The sequence below is a fragment of the Nomascus leucogenys genome, chromosome 11 (assembly GCF_006542625.1).
Source record: "Nomascus leucogenys isolate Asia chromosome 11, Asia_NLE_v1, whole genome shotgun sequence".
Lineage (NCBI taxonomy): Eukaryota > Metazoa > Chordata > Mammalia > Primates > Hylobatidae > Nomascus > Nomascus leucogenys.
In genome coordinates, this window is record NC_044391.1 from 88,814,409 (window position 1) to 88,837,205 (window position 22,797).

General features: G+C 36.3%; 1 protein-coding gene across 3 annotated transcripts in view; it reads right to left on the reverse strand.

The window, feature by feature from the left end:
• PDCD10 (programmed cell death 10) overlaps window positions 1-22,449 on the reverse strand; it is a 51,238-nt gene extending 28,789 nt beyond the window's left edge. Inside the window, exons 1-3 of one of the 3 annotated variants that reach the window (XM_003256407.3) lie at window positions 22,320-22,449; window positions 12,989-13,061; window positions 7,636-7,847 (exon numbers count right to left, since the gene is read on the reverse strand). In XM_003256407.3, the coding sequence (XP_003256455.1) occupies window positions 7,636-7,731 (96 nt within the window). In that variant the 5' untranslated portion in view covers window positions 7,732-7,847; window positions 12,989-13,061; window positions 22,320-22,449. Of the gene's footprint in view, window positions 1-7,635; window positions 7,848-12,988; window positions 13,062-21,728; window positions 22,245-22,319 lie in introns of those variants that run through there. The other 2 variants (XM_003256406.3, XM_030822788.1) reach the window with 2 other exon arrangements.
• Window positions 22,450-22,797: the final 348 nt, after the last annotated feature.

Sequence of the window (22,797 nt, forward strand, 5' to 3'; positions counted from 1 at the left end):
ATAGTGTTTGCAAGCCTTATGATAACCTCAAAACAAAAAACATACAATGTATACACCAAAAACAAAAAAGCAAAAAATTAAAACATACCACCAGAGAAAACCACCTTCGCTAAAAGGAAGACAGAAAGGAAGGAAAGAAGGAAGAGAAGACCACAAAACAACCAGAAAACAAGTAACAAAATGGCGGGGCTAAGTCCTTACTTACCAATAATAGCATTGAATGTGAATGGACTAAACTAATCAAAAGAAAAAGAGTGGCAAATAGATTAAAATACAAGAACAACCTGTTGCCTATGAGAAACACATTTCACCTATAAAGACATCTGAACTCAAAATAAAGAGACGAGAGAAGATATTCCATGCAAATGGAAACCAAAAAAAAGAGTAGGAGCAGCTGTATTTGTATCAGACAAAACAGATTTCGAGACAAAAATTACAAGGAGACAAGGTCATTTTATAATGATAAAGGGGTCAATTCAGTAAGACGATATGATAATTGTAAATATATATGCACCCAATCCTGGTGTACCCAGAAATATAAGGCAAATATTATCAGAACTAAATAGAGAGACTGAGCAAAATACAATAATAGCTGGAGACTTCACCACCCAACTTTCAGCATTGGACAGATCTTTCGGACAGAAAATCAACAAAGAAACATCAGACTAAATCTGCACTATAGAACAAATGAACCTAAACAGAATATTCCACAGAATAGCTGTAGAATACACATTCTTTTCCCCAGCACATGGATCATTCTCAAGGACAGATCATATGTTAGGTCACAATACAAGTCTTAAAACATTCAACTAGTATCAAACATCTTCTCTAAACACAATCAAATAAAACTGGAAACCAATAACAAGAGAAATTTTTGAAACTATACAAACACAAGGAAATTAAACAATAGGCTTCTGAATTAACCGTGGATATATCAAAAACTTATGAAAGAAAATGAAAAATTTCTTGAAACAACAGAAACACAACATACCGAAACCTATGGGATACAGTGAAAGCAGTACTAAGGAAGTTTATAGCTTTAAGTGCCTACATCAAAAAAGAACAAACACTTCAAATAACACACATCTTAAACAACTAGAAAAGAGCAAACCAAACCCAAAATTAGTAGAGGAAAAGACATAATAAAGATAAGAGATAAATGAAATCGAAACAAAGAAAATACAAAATATCAATGAAACAAAAACTTGGTTTTTTGAAAACATAAGCAAAATTGACACAACTTTAAACCAACCAAGAAAAAAAGAAGACCCAAATAAATAAAATCAGAGATGAAAAGGTAGACATTACAAACTGATACCAGAGAAACTCAGAGGATCATTAGTGGCTACTATGAGCCACAGTATGGCAAGAAATTGAAAAATCTAGAGGAAATGGATAAATTCCCAGACATATACCACTTATCAAGACTGAACCAGGAAGAAATCCATAACCTGAACAGGCCAATAACCAGAAACAAAATCAAAGCTGTAATAAAAACATCACCCAGTAAAGAAAAGCCCAGGATTCAATGGCTTCACTGCTGAATTCTGCCAAACATCTGAAGAACCAATACCAACCCTACTCAAACTATTCCGAAAAATAGAGGAGGCGGGAATACTTCCAAACTCATTTTACAAAGCCAGTATTACCCTGATACCAAATCCAGGCAAAGACACATAGAAAAAGGAAAACTACAGGCCAATCTCTGATAAATAAATCCTCAACAAAATACTAACAAACCAAATTCAACAATACATTAGAAAGACCATTCATCATAATCAAGGAGATTTATCCCAAGATGCAAGGATGGTTCAACATATGCAAATCAATCAATGTGATACATCTTATCAATAGAATGAAGGACAAAAATCATATGATCATTTCAGCTGATGCTGAAAAAGCATATGATACAATTCAACATCCTTCATGATAAAAACTCTCAAAACTCTACGATGTGGTAAACGACAAGGATGCCCACTGTCACCATTATTCAACACAGTACTGGAAGTCCTAGCTAGAGCAAACTATACAAGAGAAAGAAATAAAGGGCATCCAAATTGGAAAGGGAAGAAGTCAAATTATCCTTGTTTGTAGATGATATGATCTTATATTTGGAGAAACCTAAAGACTCCACAAGGAAACTATTAGAACAGATAAATTAAGTTGCAGAATACGAAATCAACATATAAAAATCAGCAGCATTTCTATATGTCAATAGTGAACAATCTGAAAAAAATTTAAAAAAGTAATCCCATTTACAGTAGCCACAAATAAAATTTAATACCAAGGAATTAAGTTAACCAAGGAACTAAAAGACCTTTACAATGAAAACTATAAAACATTGATGAACGCAATTGGACACAAAAAAGGGGAAGATATTCTATGTTAATGGATTGGAAGAATCAATATTGTTAAAATGCCCACCGTACTCGAAGCAATCTACAGATTCAATATAATCCCTAGAAAAATACCAATGACATTCTTCACAGAAATAGAAAAAACGATCCTAAAATTTATATAGAACCACAGAAGACCCAGAATAGCCAAAAAGAATGAAACTGGAAGAGTCACACTGCGTGACTTCAAATTATTCTACAGAGCTATAGTAGCCAAAACACCATCTACTGGCAAAAAAAAAAAAAAAAAAAAAAAAAAAAAAAAAAAACCAGACCAATGGAACAGAATAGAGAACCCTGAAACAAATGCATATGCCTACAATGAACTAAATAACAACAAAGGTCCCAAGAACATACACTGGAGAAAAGAGTCTCTTTAATAAATGGTGCACAGAAAACTGGATATTCCTATGTAGAAGAATGAAAGTGGACCCCTATCTCTTGCCATATATAAAAATCAAATCAAAATGGATTAAAGATTTAAAACTCAATCATCAAACTATGAAACTACTGCAAGAAAACATCCACAAACTCTCCAGAACAATAGTGTGGGTAAAAATTTCTTACATAATACCCCACATGTACAGGCAACCAAAGGAAACATGGACAAATAGGACCACGTCAAGTTAAAAAGCTCTGCAGACAAAGGAAACAATCAGCGAAGCAAAGAGACAACCCACAGAATGGGAGAAAATTGCAAACTGTCAATCTAACAAGGGATTAATAACCACCATCTATAAACACCTCAAACAACTGTACAGGCAAAAAAATCTAATAATGCAATTTTAAAATAAGCTAAAGATCTGAGTAGACATTCCTCAAAAGACATAAAAATGACAAACATGCATATGAAAAGGTGCTCAACGTCATAGACCATCAGAGAAATGAAAATCAAAACTACAATGAGATATAACCTCATCCCAATTAAAACGGCTTTTAACCAAAAGACAAGGAATAGCAAATGCTGGTAAGGATACGGAGAAAGGAAAACCCTGGTACAGTGTTGGCTGGAATGTAAATTAGTACAACCACTATGGAGAACAGTTTGGAGGTTCCTCAAAAAACTAAAAACAGAGGTACCATATGATCCTCTGGTACCAGCAATCCCAATGCTGGGTATATACCCAAAAGAAGGAAAATCAGTATGTAGAAGAGATTTCTACACTTCCATGTTTGCTGCAGCACTCTTCATAGCAGCCAAGATTTTGAAGCAACCTAAGTGTCCATCCACAGATGAATAGATAAAATGTGGTACACATACACAATGGAGAACTATTTGGCCATAAAAAGAATGAGATCCTGTCATCTGTAACAACATGGATGGAACCAAGGTCATTATATCAAGTGAAATAAGCCAGGTACAGATAGACAAACTTCACAGGTTCTCATTTACTTGTGGAAGCTAGAAAATAAAATAACTGAACTCATGGAGATAGAGAGATGGATGGTTACCAGAGGGTGAGGAGGATAGTGGGGGTGGAGGGGAAGTGAGGATGGTTAATAGGTACTAAAAAATAGGAATAATGAATAAGACCTACTATTGATAACACAACAGGGTTACAATAGTCAACACTAAATTGTACATTTTAAAATAACTAAAAGAGTATAATTGGATGGTTATATAAAGGATAAATACTTGAGGGGATGGATAACCCATTTACCATGATGTGATTATTATGCATTGCATGCCTGTTTCAAGGTATCTCACATACTCCGTAAATACATACACCTATTATATACCCACAAAAATTTAAAAAAATTAAAAAATAATAAAAACAAGATTTTATCTTCTTTAAAAAAAGTAGGTAGGTAATGTTGGAGAGGTATTCCAGGTTTCATTTGCTAAGTAAGAAAAATTAACAGTTCCATATCTGCCAATAATTGGCAGAAATAGCTGATTCAGATGCTTCTGAATGGAAACATATTAATTACTTACACAGAAGCATACTTTTGTGTAATTTATTAATAAACAAACATATAAACCTTTGGTGACCTAAAATTCACATTGAGTTGCAAAATTGTTTATTTTTCAAAACATAACATATATTACTTGAGAAAACAATTCCTCTAAATGGTCTTAGAAAAAGAAAACACAAGCCTTATTTTTTCCTGGAATCAAGAACTGAATCCCCATTCTCTCCTCCCCAATATACAAAGAATCACTACAAAGTAATAGTTATGTGAGAACCTGATATGACATGAAATGAGGTTTCCAGAAATCCATTATTCCATAATGCAATCAGGGGACCTATTTCACAGTACATTTACAACACATGCAATAAACTTGGACTCTGAACTCCGCAGCAGCTGATTAAACAAGAAGCCTACTTCTTCTCAGCTGTCCTGGCACAGCTTTATTAAGTCTAGCAAACATCGAGCTTCCAGAATGCCATAAATAACTTTGGCTTGCAAGCTGTAGTAACAGTACGAAAATTTCCCCAGGTGTAAACATGTCCTACTAGCTAGAAATCCTTTAAAAGATTACTAGACTACCATTGTAGCTATCATGGATCTAACGTTAAGGTGAGAAGGAGTAATCATTTTAACTCTTACAATACACTGTAGCCAAGATTTAGTGAATCATTTAGCTTCAGAGTAAAACAGTCATCTTTACTATGGTACAATTTTGCAGATTAATTTGACAACCACTTTCACCTTTAAATCTGCACAGCACAGAAAAAGCCAAACTAAAATATAATTTCCCTATTAGATATATAGAGAATTTCATAAGTAAACTATAGTTAAACACTAACGTTTAACCGATTAGGTATCTTATTTATATGTTATGTTAACAAACTAAAACACCAAATAATAATCCTAGTATTTCATTCTTTTTTAACCAAACACCTCATATTTGAAGGAACAATTATTATACTCCACTCCCAACTCAAGCCCTAGATTTCATCTCTATATCAAAGAGGAAACCCCAGTAAGTACCATCCCTATTTCTAAAACCCTATACTTCTGAACATGCTTTTGAATACATGACAGAAATAATTTTTTTAAAAGCTTGACACCATGCTGTTAATGTTTGATCATTAAATTCAATTTGAGAATTATGCAGGAAAAAGACCACGCAAACTGTTAGAACAAAAACCTTTTCTAATTTCTCTTCATTCACTAGAGGATTAAACTGAAGATATGCAATGTAAATTTCCCTCCATTCAAGTAAAGGCCCAAAATACCAGATAAATACAGAAAATTCTTCCAAACAACTTTGCCCAATAACTTATCAACTCAGAATATAGACATGAAAAGAGAGTATCTCTGGGTGGAATTGTGATAATGGTTCCTGGAGTAACTGAGAAGGTCAAACTAAATAGGTTACTCACTAGCTTATAGGATCTGTCTCCTTATCAAATTTCTAGGACAAGAATAATTTAAAAATTTACTTGCTTAAATGTCTGTGTTTCCGAATAGATTAAGAACATGCATGCAGCCTTTTTCACATCTCCAGACCCTAACAGAAGTATTCAGCAAACAAATGGCTGGCATTCAGTAAGTACTTACTATAAACATAACTGAAGCCACTTGCTTCTAACAATAGCTCCTTGAAATGAATGGGTAAGTATCAGAACAAAAATGGTGAAATTAATTACTGGTGTTGGCTACAGCTGCCAAAGCGAGACATAACCAGACCTAAAAAGTGTCTCCAGTGCTACCATGGTGGCAGTATAACAGGAGGTTTTTCAAAAGATGCCTCTTCCTTGACAACAACACTCCTAAATTTCTCAACCCCTTTGTGGCTAGGTTTGGTCATTAGAATTAAGTTCTTGACAAAAAAATTAAGTGTAAGTCTTGTGTAGGCCTTTCAAAAAGGCTACTTTAAGGAAGCAAACTCAGCTAGATGCAGGACCCCACTCTCTGCCCCACTTTTTCCCCTTCCAGGCAACAACTTAGGATGTGATGGGTGGCTCTTCAGCAGCTATCTTGTATGCTGAGGTGACCTTGATTGATAATGGAAGCCAAACGCTAGGATGACAGAGCAGAAGATAAGAACTTGAGTTTCTCATACTGAGTCATAACAATACTAGCCCTGGACCACTTATCTTCAGAATCTTTTATGTGACAGAGAAATAAATTTTTATCCAAGCCATCATTTTGTCCATTCTTCTATGGTTGTCAAACCTAACATTACTTGAGAGACAGTGTTTGAAAATTTAAAATGTTGACTGCATTGGCAACTAAATCTGTGGCTTTCATGGCAACGAGTGTAAACGGATCACTCTCTACTGCCCCTAAGACTTAAGATTATAGAATACAACTGTAATCAAATCCAATAATGTGGAAAAAAATGGTTTTGAAATGCAGAATCTTACTTTAATGAAAGTATTTTACAAAGAGAGACGAAAATTCATTGGAAATGGTGAGAGCATATGGACTATAATAGTAACAATAAGGTTAATGGTACTAAAGGCAAATTAGATTAATAAAATAGCAAAAAATTATTAAAATTTTAAAAGGCTGAAGCCATTAAATTTGAAGTCTGGAGATCTTGATTTGTTATAGGTAATTTTAGGAAAATAATTTCACATACCAGGGCCTTAGTTCCCCATTATAGAAAAGGAATTAAATAATCTCTAAGAAAATTTCAGTTCCAGAATTCTCTACATACCTTAGCATGTTAATATTAATTTAAAAGAAAACCCCAAAATATATCAATATTAAGTCTAAGACAATTCTTCAAATTAAAAAGCAACTACACCTTCTCCAGATACAAAGCAATGATATCTTCCAAATATTGGTTTAAAAAGTTTTGTCACCACTGACAATATCTGATTAAGATCTTTGTGCCTGCTATTCTGGCTACCTAGAATGGACTTATCTCCACCTCTTCAATTAACTCTATTTATCTCTTTTAGATCTCTTTCAGGTCTTAGGATATATGTCTCTTCTTGAGTGAGGCCTGTCCTGACCCCTAGAGTAGGTCCCACCTATTTTCTTTCTTAACATACTCTGCTTTTAAACTTCATAGTACTTCATCACCATTGTTCATTCATATAATTATTTGTGTTCTTTTATTAAATGTCTTTTTCCCATTATAGCATAATCTCTAGAGGGAAGAGGCATATCTGTTTGGCTTTGTTTTCACTATTTTTTGCCCTGATACAATGCCTAACACACAGATAAGAGTTCATTCATGCTAGTATTTGTTATACAAAAGAACAAGCAGATGAATAAATAAAGCAGGAATTAAAGAATTGCAGAGTTCAAGTAAGAACATGTTTACCCAACTCACCTCATTAAACACAGGATACATGACTGCATAGAGGGGCATAGAAACCATGGATGTGGTCTCAGCTTCATTCTTCATCTCTTCCATTGTCATCCTCATTCAAAAGCCAACTACAGTTGAAAAAGCAGTGCTAAAATGCAGAGGAATCTTCATTCACTGCAATATTTCGTCTCTTTTTTGGTGATAAAAGAATTGGACACAAAAAACACACTGATCTGGTGAAAGGGGAAGAAAGAACAGAGACTTACCATATTAAGGGGAAACAACAAATACCAATAATTTTCCTTTCCAAATTACAGAGTTCCTATCTTATGAAAAGCTATTTTTTAATATATTCTACTTGTGAAAGCAAACCTAGTTGGCAAGAAACTTACCTTTTCCTCCAAAGACTCAACAACTGCCCTTCCCTAAAGTCCTTGGTTAGGTACGACCTCACAAAGCAGTGATTTAAGACACTGCTTAACCTGAACTCAGAGAGCTCTCTATGAAGCACCACGGAATAATGATGTATGTCATGCCACCATATACAATCTAAGAGAACATATGAATAAGACACATACTTATAATATTTATACATAATATAAAATTATTATCAGGAAATGCATGATGTGTAAGGTGTGCAGAAAAACAAATTAAAGAATCAATGAAGAACGAACTAGGGTGTTTTAACATTTTTATTAAACCCTTTTTGCTACTTGTTTATTGATTTTGTCACCTGAAAATAACACAAACATAACAAGCACCAAATATGTCAGACAAACATAAAATTGAAAAAAATTCTACCAAATGTGATCCACTTGGTAAAATACTTGCTACTTCATTGTGCCAGTGATACCTTTTGGTATTTAGAAGAACTACAGAAATTGTTGTCCAAATCTGACACAAAAACTGAGAAATAAGAAAAACCCAGAGAGGCTGGTAGTTTGGGATTAAAATCAAGAATTCAACAATAAAAGAAATTTTGCCTTGAGGTGTTTAGGAAATATGTTAGTATTTAAAGAGAATACAACTATTAATTTCCTTTACTATGGTTAAAAAAAAGATCCTAATCATAAAGTGAATAACAGTAGTGACATACCTATATTAAACAAAAAGCCATTTTTTGATTAATTTCTACTACTTGTAAAGCATTTTCATAGCATAAAACATTTTGCATGTGCTTTAAAAAACTGCAATTCTAATTTTAAAAGTGTAAAGCAGGCTCAGAGATAATAAATAACTTGCCCAAGATCAAACAGGTAGAGACCCAAGACTTGATCCCAGGACTCTGAATACAGATCTTATACTCTCACATACCAAAACCAAATTTGAAGTGGAAATAAAGAACCCCACCTCATCTACTCAAGAAAAGTACCCAGAATTTATTACTCACTAAACACGTTTAGAGTATGTTTAACACCGCTAGGTATGAAATGCAGTTCCTAATCATTAAAAATTAATCTGTGCCAGAATGTGTAAGACCTAACGAGATTGAAAGATACAATCAAAGGCCTGCAGTGACGCTTCAAAAAGCTCCAATAACCTGTTCCATTGGAAAGGTGCTTAGTATTCCACCATATCGCTACCAGTGAAAGGAAACGCAACACCTACGGAAACTGTTTAGTCCCATTTCTGACAGTTCTAAACATCAAAGAGTTTTCCTGTTTCTCACCTGAAACCTACTCCATGACTTCACAGAACAAAAAGAGCAAAAGACGAGTTCCTGAATTTCGTTCTATGGGGAAAAAGAACACCATTACCTGATTATGTAACTTATTTAAGTAGATGGCTTTGGTCACAGCATGATGGAGAGAATGGAGGAAGAATAACGACAGGGAAAACTTAAGAGACTTAGTATACCTATGCCAGAAATAAACAGGACCAAAATAATAAGCAAAAAGAAGTAGATAAATACCAATTGTGGCCCTGCTGTTCCTATTTAACTACTTAATGTCACTTGGTAATCTGCTTTTCCGCTTCAAAATAAATTGGGAAAACTTCATAATAAAAAAAACCTGGGGAAAAGGAGGATGGCTACAATGCAGTGATATCAGTTAAAATGAAACGGACAGAATGAATGCAGAATATAGACAGCAGCAGAAGGCATGGTATCATCAATGAAAAATCAAGTAAGAAATGGCCAAACGAAAACAAGAACAGACCTTGAAGAGCTCTCTCATTATGTGACAGAAAAAAAATTATTTATTTAATAAATATTTCATTGGTTACAAGGAGGCACAGTATTAAATATAGAGCAGTGAACAAGACAAGACAGTCTCTGACCCCATAAAATGTGTTTTATAAAAGGAAAGTCAGAAAACGTACAACTGTGATGCGCACAAAAGGGAGAAGTCAGACTGCTATATTGCTATGGGAGAACTGGAGAAAGCCAGCATCACGAAACGAGTTTCAAGGAGAAGAAGGTAGCCAAAAGTTTTAAATGCTACTGAGCATGGAAAGTAACTTTTAAAAAATTATTTGATTTCTTGATGAGGTTAAAGAGGTAACCTTCAAAGAGCGGAGTACTTATATACTGGGGTGAGAAATCCCTGCAGGGGCTAAGAGAGTGAGCTGGTAAGAAAGGAGTCTAAGTTTTCAAGAATCTCGGTACAAAGGAGGTGAAATACTTATGAGAAAAGTAAGCACAATGGAATTACTTTTGTGTTTCACTCTTTTGAACACATACGCATGTAACTGCAGATGTACAGGCTGCCAGAGGTAAAGGGATAAGGTAAGTGGCTAGAGTCACTTTCAGAATTACTGCTGACATCTCTACCTACATACCCCCTATAAACCTACTCAAATACTTAATTTTTACCTTTTGTAAATACTGGCATTTAATATTTTTAAAACTAGTGTTTAATAAATAGTCTCTACAACTAACTTTACAGTACTTGTCAACAAAAAGAACAGTATTTTGTTCTTTTTAGCAGTGCTTTTTTTGTCAACAAAAAGAACAGTATTTTGGCAACATCATGGGCTACGTAAGTGACTGGCCTACGGCATACATGCCATCTTTAATACTGTTCTTATGAAAAATGCTCCAAAGAACCAATTTAAAACTGAACTTTTTAGAACACACATTAACAACTGGGGTCACTCACAGTTTTAGTAGCATTTACATGAGATTAAAAATCAACAATTCCAATACGGCTTTTTAAATATTGAATTACTGTCAATTTTAACTTCAAATTAAAATATGCCTTTGTCATTTCTTCCACATGCTTCTTCATTTGAAATAGTTCAAGGGACAACCTGCAATTACCCCATGCAACGACGAGCCTGCTATGGAAACAGCAAGGGTTGGCTGAGCTGAGTGAGGTCTGAGGCCCCCTTTGACAAGGTGCCTTCCTTTTAGGATGAGTGTGACCAAGTCCCAGCAGCTGGGTAGCACATTAACAAAATTTCCGCCCTCTAAGGTACACTATTTTCCGGAGCAGGTGCTGATTATGCACATACAGAAAACTGAAGATCACTGACTACAAATCCCACATCTGAAATGGCCTTAAAAAGTTATTTCATCCATCCCACTACCTACAGCAGAAACCGAAGTCCAAAAAGGGTGTAGTGACTTGCTCCTGGTCACAACATCTAGCTAATAACTAAATACATAATAAAAATTTAATGTTGGTATGATGGCAACATAGCAAGAACTTTACATCTCAGATTTCAAATGTGCTGCTTTGCAGGGAAATTTTCAGTTCAAAGTAAGCTTTGTGTACTGTTAGCATCCACAGAATAAAAACCAAGAACCAGAAATGTTGATAAGAACCTAGACAAAAGGCATATTTTTAAAAACACTTTTCTTCAAAAACACCCATTGTGATATCGGGATATCAACATTGAGTATAAGCAATCTTCCCATTTATAATTTCCCCCTCATTTTCTTCAATATTCAAAATAGCACTGCTAATTTTTAACAGAAGATAATCAGCTTTAAATATCTTCCTGAGCTGAAGATAATTATCACTTGCTTAGAGTAAGAAGCTCAAAAACATAGGTATTCGCCATTCCACTGCCAAACTCTTAAATCTTTGGTGTTTCTGCCCTCCCTAACCAATTCGAGTCTGCTCATTTAAAGAGCTACACATGGGTATACCTCAGGGCTCAGAATCAGTATTTCCTGAAACTGCCTTACTTTACTCCATCCGGGACTTGAGATAAGTCTAGAGCCAAAGCTATTTACTATCAAATGAAAGGAGTGGACCAACAGAAGCTCTTGGTACTGGTACAGGCACTTTTTGGTTAGAAAAATGGCTTTTTAAGTAATTCTACACTTAAAACGTTTGTAGGCAGGCAGGTCTTTTTGTCTTGTTTTTCCCTCTAGTAAAATCCAGTACTTAGCCCTCTTGGCCCTAAATTCTTATAATTCCTATAATTTCTCTCTCTAAAAAGGGATTGATTGATTGATGTATGCTGGATCTCCAACAAAATGTGCATGAACATTCAGTTAAGAGAAGTGTGTTCATTCTAGCAGTGAGCAGAATCCTATGTTTATGTTCCCATTTATAAGTGTGTTTCTTCTTCCCAATAGAGACATTAGAGTCAGCATAGCAGGCACATAACAGACACTTAATGTTTGCTGAATGACCAAATTCATGAGTTGAGATGGGCAATTTATAAATTGAATCAGTCTTGCTAATACTTTTCAAATAGCATGCCTAGCAAAATAAAAACACACACAAAAATCAAATTAATTCTATTAACAAAGCCTGGACCCAGCCACATTATCACTGGAACCAAAATTCAGTGATAATAAGACTTCATTATTGTTATCAGCTATACTTTCCAAAGTAATCTAACAGGAATTTTTTTAAGACAAATTTTTCTTTAAGCATCATATCATTAAAAATTATTTACAAATTCTAGTCAAGGAGGTCCTCCCCAAGAGTTGGTTAACCCAGGGTTTCAATTAACTGACAATTCCTTGCTTTCTCTCAATAATATAACATAGAGATTTATACTCATCATCTGGGCACAGTGGCTCATGCCTGTAATCCCAGCACTTTGGGAGGCCGAGGCAGGTGGATCACTTGAGGTCAGGATTGTTCAAGACCAGCCTGGCTAATATGGAGAAACCCCATCTCTACTAAAAATACATAAATTAGCCGGGCGCGGTGGTGGGCTTCTGTAGTCCCAGCTACTCAGGAGGCTGAGGCAAGGGAATTGCTTGGACCTGGAAGGCAGAGGTTGCAGTGAGCCGAGATCGTGCCACTGCACTCCAGCCTGGGCAACAGAGCGAGACTCTGTCTCAAAAAAAAAAAATCACTCATCAAACTTTTAGAGAAAATGGATTTATACAAAGACTGTATAGATCGCGGTCTGGCCATTTAACAAAGCTGGGCGGGGTTAACATTTGCTGACACAGTTTACGTACCTTTTTAGGGCTTTCTCATGCCAAAATGCTGTTAGTCACTTCCAAACAAGAGACCAAGATTTAGAGGAGAAAGCTAGGAAAAAGGGAGGCAGAGGAATAGGGTAAGTCAGTGATCCTACTTAGAGTAAAATGAGCTTGATGTCTTAAGGATATACCTACATCTCTCTCCTTGACCTGCAAATTACATCTTCTATAATTCAATGTCTTCCATTTCCAGTTTTCTTAATAAAGATAAGTGGAACCTAACCTCCCTGAACATACACTACTGTCAGTTTAGTACTTATAGAATTTTACACTTAGGGACATCTAGAAGCAATCTCTTATTAATGGTAAGTGTATATAGCACTTTACCATTGTATTGTTTATATATATATATATATATATATATATATGCTTTAAAAATATTAAATGGACAATTTGTGCAGAAAGATACAGGGAAAAAGCATAAGCATTTAAAGTCTCAAAGCACAGGCTCAAATTCTGGTCCTGTCATTTATATACTATCTTTGTCTCTGAACAAGTCATTTCACCTCTCTATCCTTTAGTTTCTTCTTCAATATGTCTGACAACTCTAGGGTACTCAGCAGCACAAGCTTGTGGATCTTCAACTTGGTGCTGCTGAGACTTCCAACTCACCTTAAAAGTTAACTGCATCATGTCAAGTGTATGCACTTACATATTTTGTACAGTACTGTTTCTTTTTTATCTTTTTTTTTTCTGAGACAGAGTTTCACTCTGTCGCCCAGGCTGGAGTGAAGTGGCGTACCTCCGCCCAGGTTCAAGTGATTCTCCTTCCTCAGCCTCCCAAGTAGCTGGGATTATAGGCGCCTGCCACCACGCCTGGCTATTTTGTATTTTTAGTAGAGATGGGGGTTTCACCATGTGATCCACCTGCCTCAGCCTCCCAAAGTGCTGGGATTACAGGCATGAGCCACTGTGCCTGGCCAGAGTACTGTTTCTTAATACAGAAATGTATAAAATGGGTAAGAAGTAACTTTTTCTACACATAGATAGACAGTATACAGCAGGAGATAGTGCTCAGATTGGAAGAAAAAAAACCTCAGTTTGAATTTTTGCTCAGCTGGATACTATCATTTCAGTTTTGTAAATTTCTATTTCTAAACTAGTGAGAAACAGATATACTGAAGTACTCACTTCCCCAGATTAAGAGTACTAAATGCATATAAAATACTCACTACAGTGGCTAACACACAATAACCATTCTATTCATATTGTTATTAATATTTTAGCCAAAATTCTAGGAAACTGACATGGAATCGACTGCAACTAGGGTTAGGCAAACCAGATGCCTAGAACACAAAATTTTGCTCTGATTTGCATGACTTGGAGAGTTAGTGCTTCTTCAAAGTTTGTAACCTAGGCACATCTCTTGCCTCACCCTAGTCCTGCCCCTGCATAACATACACAATGAGAGTCAAACACTGATATCACAATGTCATAAAGGCCACCTACATAGCATATTTTCAAAATCTTTTATCTCCCATTTGCCAAAATGGATGCATAAATAAACTTAAGTTTTGGCTTACATAAAAGAATTTGGCCATCAGGTGCATTTTAAAACTTTTTGCCAAGCCAATGTTAAAATTACTTTTTCTAAATGTACATAGATAAACTTAACAAAGGAAACCATGGCCTAGAAGCAGGCTGGGTAGCAGGCTGGGTTGCAGACTGAAATCAAGATGTGATCAAAGCCCTTGAGATAATTCATAAAAGGTTATAATCTGTACAAGATAATCAAAAGTTGACAACAAAATCAAAGAGCTCATTACCTCTGAATTAGCTGATGGGAAATGGAAACAGTAACAAAATAGTAACAATTGGCTCCTACGACATTTCAAAGCAACTTGTTCAAGGGGAAAAACATACATCTCTTTAGTTGTGACAATCCTCATTTTTTTTTTCCTATGTCTAAATTTTTGGTAAATTCTGATCTGAGTAAAATTTAAATGAAAACACTTGTTGGAAGACAGGAAACAAATCTGTCCCCTTGAATATGTTCATCTTTTGCCCATAAAGTTCTCAACCTAATGGTTCATGAATAATGCCTAGCTGAATAGTTGTTTGGTGTTTAATTGAAGTACATGTCTATTTTCCTTTTTATTAGTATTATTCCTTGTCTTAGTTTCTCCAATACGACGTTAATTAAAGCTTTCCTTTAAAATCCCTTACAAATTCAACTAAACTTAATTCCTCAGGGTGTTTTTATGTCCTCTCTGCTTAAAGGAATTAAAGGAATCTGTACCACCCTGGATCAGAGCTACTTGTTTGTATCACTTATAATCTTAGATACCTAGAATTTAACTTAATGACTCCTAATGGCTTAAGATCCTCTAAAACATGCAACAGGTACTTTCATTACTTTACACATTTTTTTTGCACCAAAAACACTGCCACAGGGCACTCAAATGTTGATAGAAAGTATTAGCCCCAGACAATAAATAGCCTCTGCCTTATTTAACATTAGGTGCTAATGAGGCCAAGGTTCTATCTTGATGATGCCATTTAACTTTACCTTTAGCTCCCAATTGATCTCAAACACAAATACTATTGCTTACAGGAAGAAATTAGGGCCAGGATAGTATCTGTTTTTACTGCATTTACTATTCCTCCTGTAACCTACACTTTGCGAAAGTGTGATTTATTTTTTAAGGAAGCATACCAAAAATAAGGTAGAACCTCGGAAATCTCTCAAATTTTGACAGTACTGCATAAATGCCAATTTTAATATGGATAAAGACATAGAGAAAGAGGTGCAGTTCTCAATAAAAAAAAAAAAGATTCCAAATGCTTTGGAATTAAATGGAAAAAAGCCTAGCAACAATCTAAACTCGTATAGGGTGCAGTTGCTGTCTAGAGGCCAGGTCTGACTCATTTAACATTCCCAACTGGCTTCTGTTGTAGTAACCTTATATAAGTCTGAGCAGGCAGCCGGTGTGTAACATCTTAGGGTTTTGTCATTCCATAACTTCAATTTCAGTTGAATTCCAGTCTATCTTGAAGTAAGAGAGAATGACTGAATAAGACAGGGAGACCCACTTCTGTGCCAGGGACCAGATGGCAGTTAGAGAAACAATCATTTATTTTTCTATCAGCTCTAACCTAAAATTATAAAATGAACTGATGCACATGGAAGTACTTACTATATTAGAAAGACTAAATGCCCATACAATGGTCTTTCAACCCTTTCCCCTTGAATCTACTAAAGTATAAACTCCCTAAAGAAAAGTTGTATCCATTTCTCTATTTCCTAGTAACCAACACAGTATTCTGCATAGTCAGTCTAAGTCAGCAACAGTGTTAGTTGGAGATATGGTGATGAAAAGTTGAACAGCACATACCCTTGAGGGTATGTAGTCTTGCAGGGAAGAGAGACAGTAAAGAAATACAGTGACATGTCACACTCACACTGCCACTTGGCATTAACACTCCAGGGAGCGCACCTGCTTCACATGATACTCTTACCCTATGTAAGTTCAACAGACATGGTGAACATTTGTTTGAAGAAAACAAACAAAAAAATAACTTTATTAAAAATAACTACAGGAGTATGTGATAATTCCATTCCCTATGCAAAAGTCCCAGAATGAGAGAGATAAGAAACACTGACTGCCACTCCCCACACCAGACTGAGAGCCACAGTGAGCTCTCACAAAGAGTAGCTTGCCACACTGATTGTGACTCTTGTATTATAATATACATATTTCTTTTTTCAATATGGTCTCTGCATAACAAGTCAAACACTTCACCTGGTACTCAAAAGAAATCTACTCCAATGCTAGAAAAAAACTGGCTGTGTTGAAGTTGTTAGTTTACAACATGTATTTCCTAACAGGTTTTTTTTTAAAGTTTGAATATTAAGTAATTTCTGCCCGCCACACTGACCTTAGCATTTAAGACATAACTTCTCTGTAACTACAACTCTTAATGCTAATTTCTCTCTCCAATGGAGTTCAATCACTAACATCATTTTTACTATAATGATGAAAAACATGGTCTCTTGAGTCAGCCAGCCTGGATTCAACTCCTAATTCCAAGCAATTTTTCCTGCAACCATAGGCAAGTTCCTTAACCTCTCTGTACTTTAGTTTCCTCATTTAAAAATTGGAGATAATAGTGCCTCTACCTCAAAGGGTTGTCGTAAGGATTATAAGAGATCCTGTAAAATGCTTAGCATGAGACCTGGCACTTAGTTACTTAATACTCAATGAATGCTAGCTATTATATTAGGTTCCAGTTCATTCCAACGAAGGTTTAAGGCAATTTCACAGGTAATATGCATTCAATAAGTAAACGAATAAAAAAATCATTATTTAGACTAAACTCTGGTAAACTTATTCCCAAGGGACCGGCCTGAGTATATGTTAGTGACTACCACCTAACATGTTCCACTGCTGTTACCCAATAGTTCATAAGCTTGTTAATAAAATTCTTTTCTTTTTCTTTTAACCCTATAGGCAACCTTGATTCTATCAACTGTAAAAGAATGAAGCTGAATAGCATAAAATCACTTTTGGGTGATGTTAAAAATGGTTATACATAACCAAAAATGTAAGGGTGAGCTTGAAAAATAAGTGTAATATAATACACTTAAGACACATTTAAATTTTGTAGTTTAAATGACAAAATTGAAATTTCCATCTTCATACAGACAAAAATGAACCACCAAACCACAGTGTTTACCTTTCAGCACATAAATTATTTCTAATTGCTATAATAAATGTGCTTTCATTTTCTGCATTGTTTGTGTGTGTGTCCCTAAAGAATAACCCTCTAACACTGCAGCTTACTATAATATTTCAAATGCAATAACATAGATAACAATGACATTAAACTTCTAAATCACTGTTACAGTTTATATTATGGAAAAAAATTACTTGTCATGTAAGTGGCTTAAAATCCTTAGTAACACCTATCATAATGACCTTAATTGTCCAACAACACATAAAAAGCAGTACCTCAGTTTTACCCTCCACATAGTGGTTATGCTAGGTAAATATGAAAATTTTATCCAAGATTCAAGTAACATCAACACTGACTTTTTAAAAAGTAAGTTTAGGATTTAGCAAAGACTTGTTTTTAATAATAAAATGGATAGTATTACCAAATTTTAAAGCCAAATATCAGCAATCTCTTTTTGACAAGATCTTGTGGAAGAGTAAACTGGTGAATCCATGAAGGCATACAAGACTACAGAAACTCAGGGCTATTGACCTTACTCTATGCCATACCGTGGTACTACACATGACTGTAGAACTTGTTTTCAAGACCAAAACCTAACACAATTTATCCCTGAAATTCAGTTCGCACGTTTTAAAAATTATCTTTTTATGCTTAAGTCTCCAGCTATAAAGCAAATAAGATTAGAAAAGTATTAGAAAAATTTTCAGGAAACCCAAAATGTAAGTTCCTTTGAAACAAAAACTACTCAACTTTACAAAGCCACCCTGTCTAAATCAAGTGATATTAAAGGTATAATTCATAGGAAAATAGCAAGGTTAAAAAGCAAGAAACAAAACAAAAAAGCAAAGAAAAAGGAATAATTATGGATTTTAGAATACGCAGACAGATCCGGATTCTAACCATGGTTCCAGTACCAACATTCTGGAAACTCTAGCAATTTAATTAAACTTTTTTTAGTTTAATAAGTAAATTTACTTATTTTCTTGATGTCTTCTGCTATAAAACAGTATTACTACTACTACCTAGAAGAAATAAAGGTTTTTAGGGCAACACAAGATAACAATAGAGAAGAAGAGTCCATTAGAAGTTTCTTCCATGTCTATATTTTGTTATAATGAATATCGCTTGCAAAAAGCAGGACAGTGGTAAGTCTCTAAAATGCCGTGTTACATAGCAATTTTGCTGTAAATGAAAGTGATTCTTTTATCATTTCCACTTAGAAAATTAACCCTGATTTCACACACCTCCAAAAAGAACAAACATTTTTCTACAATTTATATTAAAATTCTGTTAATGACTCCTTTGCATATAACCTAAATTGCCTAAGCATTATGGCTCATTTGAAAGTTCTTACATACTTCAATCCAGAAAGCGTATCCGCTTTATTCATTTCTCTATTTCTATCCCCAGAGAAGTGCTGGAAGCATTGTGCATGAATACACTCCTTCATTCATTCAGCAAATATTTACTGAACCCTTACAATGTGCCAGGTACTACGTAAGCAGTGGGGTAGAACATGACAAATGAGAGGGCCCTGCTCAGGGAGCTTATAGTCCAGTGAGGAGACAGTATTTGTCAAATAAATACAGAAATAATTAAGTTTCTATTATGATGATGCCACACAGGAGTACACAGTACGGTGAATACATGGCGGAAACCTATTCTGATTCTGGGAAGGTGGGCAAAGCTCCCCTGAGGAACGATATTTAAATTGAGACGTGAAAACTGACTACCAGGTGGCCACATTTAGGTAGGTGTGAGGGGAACAGTCCAAGGAGTGAGACGGAATATGTAAAGGCCACCAAGTCAGGAAGCAGCTTATGTATGTAGTAACTGAAAGGCATGGTAAATGAGAAAGGCTGGAGATAAGGACAGAGAGCTGGATAGGAGAAGAGATAAATTTTTAGTGTTAAACAGAGTAAGAAGGTAATAGTATTTGAATATTTAAGTCACATTGTCTTCTCATGTAAATAATCTAAGGGAACTAAGTCTTTAAAATATTAAAGATCTGTAGTCAGAAGATCTCGATTTTGTCTTACTACCACCAGTTACAAGTCACTTAACCAACTTGAGCCTCTTCATTCTCTTTGTAAACATTATCTTACCTACTGAGACTACAATAATAAACAGCCCCTATTCTTACAGACCTTACATCCTTAAGAGAGAGAGTCAGATGTATCATACACGAAAGACATCCCAAGTCCTCTAAGAAACAATATCCAAAAGCTGACATAAGGCTCCTGCAAAGTTCAAAATGAGAAGAAATGCAGACACTGGTGAGCTGCAAACTACACGTGTACACATAATTCTGTGAACTCTTAATTATCCAACGTGCAGAGATCTAAAGTGACAATACTGCAGCATGTGACTGAAAGATGATAACAACAATACAAACATTAATCCACCATCCCAACAGAAGAAATATCAAAAACATAATTGGCCTCAGAGATAAAGAGTAGTGGCAGAAATGAACCAAGAACAAAATCTAAAACACGCTGAACAAATGCATTATATTAACTAATTTCCAAAATTTCCTCATAGTTCAAAAGCTCTTTCCGTAATGACAGAGTTACATGCCAAAGGTTAGAACTTATTTCATACCTCCTTCAACAAAAGGCAAATACCTACATTGTCATCTAGAAAACAGATTAATATTCTTGCTTTGCCATCACTGACTCATGTTCAGTTTATGATCACTTACACCACCGCACCCTTCTTAATCCAGCACAAAGTCAGTTATCACCACATAATTTTCCATTTGTTTAATTGGGTCTTCCTTGTCTGTGTACTACATTACTCATGGTACATTATTCCTGATTTTACTTCATTCTATAGTATCATACTTTTTCTATTTTAAAAATCGTATTAATTTCCAGACCACCTTAATTTCAACCATCAGGGAAGATAATACCTCTGTTCTGAAAAAATGTTTTTGCATTAAAAAGTGAAGCACATTGTTGATAATATAGTAACTGCAGAGTACATTCAAAATTCAGCAGTCTGATGATCAACTTACATATAAAACAGTAAGCTATGATTTATTACATGTTAAGAGTAAGCCATGATTTATTACAGGCTAACCTGTATGGATATAAAGTTATCACAAATAAACTCTGCCATCAATGAACATACTCTTACAACTCTATTAAAAACTTATCCAATAATAATAGTCATGAGTTATAACTGGTCATAATAATTACAGAGGATAAGACTTGCATAAAGGCACTACTTTCTGCAAGATATGAACTATAAGTGTAGTGTTTTTTCATTCCTTAATGTAAAATAAGAATGAATTGCAAGTCACAGTTGATGCTAAGAAAAATAAAAATATGCAAGAGCCCGATTTTATTATTTGCAGACACACACACAAATACAGCCTAGAGTCAAGAAAATGGGGGAAAAGTAAAATCTCAGAAAAGACGATGTTACCTCCAAGAAATGCAAAGTACCTTCTTTTCTAGTAATGGGCACACTAAACTCTCCTAACGCTACATTATTTGAAAAAAGTGTAAAGTTTTGTGAAAGAATTCAAATTCCACTATTATCAGTTTTACAAAATAAGAGTAAAAACAGTCCTAAGGTAGAAAAAGAATATTCTTCTAAGGATAAGATATATTGTTTAACTGTTGTTCTCCCATCCTATTATCTACCCTTAAAAATGAATAGTGAGAGTAGAGTCTATCATTTAATACACCCCTAAAAAAAGGGGGAAAATCTGTGAAAGTTGAAACTGGCCATTTTTTTTTTTCCAAAAGGTTCTTTCCTTTATTGAGGAATTTCACTCCAGTTCAAGAAACTTTTTATCTCACAATGGCTTCTTAGATATACTATATAAAATACATTTACTTTGCAACTTCCTCCACCCCTTTCAAAAAGCACAACCAACGTCCCTACTCTAGAAGCTGGACTCGAACCGGACTAGATTCAGAAAGTCTATCCCTACGTGTGTGACCTTGGGCACGTCATATAATCCCTCGGTTTCCTCATCAGCATCCCAAAATGAAAGCGCTCTGAAAGCAGTAAAGGAGTAAAAACATACCTTAGGTATGACACCTAAGAGGGTCAAGCCTTTCTGTTTAAGGCAAAATTATCTCCTTAGAGGGCCACATCATTAAACTGGAACTGAATCCGTAGACCCCAACATTTGTCTCTTCCTTCTTCCAGTGCTCCTCTTCCCTCAAAGGGCATAACCCGAGTCACCCCCAAGAGCCGACTCCCAAGCACCCTTTCCTTCCTCCTCCCTTTCTCTTACTTACAAAGCAGGGGGAAAACACCAACCTCACCTCTCGGTCCGAAGCCACACCTTCAAAGGACCCCACCCCAGGCACATCCGCCCTCTCCCCACTCCCAGGGCACCGGGGGCCAACCTCGCCCTTCCCCTCCCGCCCCCGCCTAGAGGAGACTTCCTGGAGGCGTTCGGGCCCAAGCCGGCAGGGGGCATTTACAAACCCGCTTTACGCCACTCGCGTAGGGTAACCTCGCTTACGCCCGTAGGGCCCCGCTCTCAGCCCCGTCCGCTCCGCCTGCCAGAACCAAGCCCGAATGCCTCAGCCATGGCCCCTGCGTGACCCTAGACCTCTTCTGCTCGGTGCAGAGCTACGGGGACTGGGACAGAACAGCTACACCTTACCAGCAACTGAGGCACTGACTTCACTTCCCACCTTGCAGCCCTCTTCAACTCCCGGATCAATTCACTCCGGCGACGCCGGAAGGACCCGAGAGGAACCAGGCGTTGTCCGGAATCCTGCCCAGCCGGAGTCGCGCAGAGGCCTATGGGGACTCGTAGTCCCGCTCGCCGGCGTTGTCCGCAATTCCTGCACTCGGAAGACTATACTTCCCGGCAGGCCGTGCGGGGGATCCTGAGGCGATGGGTGGGGACACTTCTAGCCAATAGTAGGAGAGTTCCCTGCCTTTGCGGGAGGAGGTGAGATGAAGAGAGATGGTGCACGGAAAGGAGAGGAAGGGCGGGGCAAGCCCTCACCTGCGCCAATCAGGGTGCGGGGTAGGCCCCGCAGGCGCCTCACCCATTGAGGGGGCGGGCTGACAGAGCAGAGGAAGGAAGAGGGAGAGGGGCCCGTGGTGGGGATCGTGGGGTTGTCGGGCTGAGT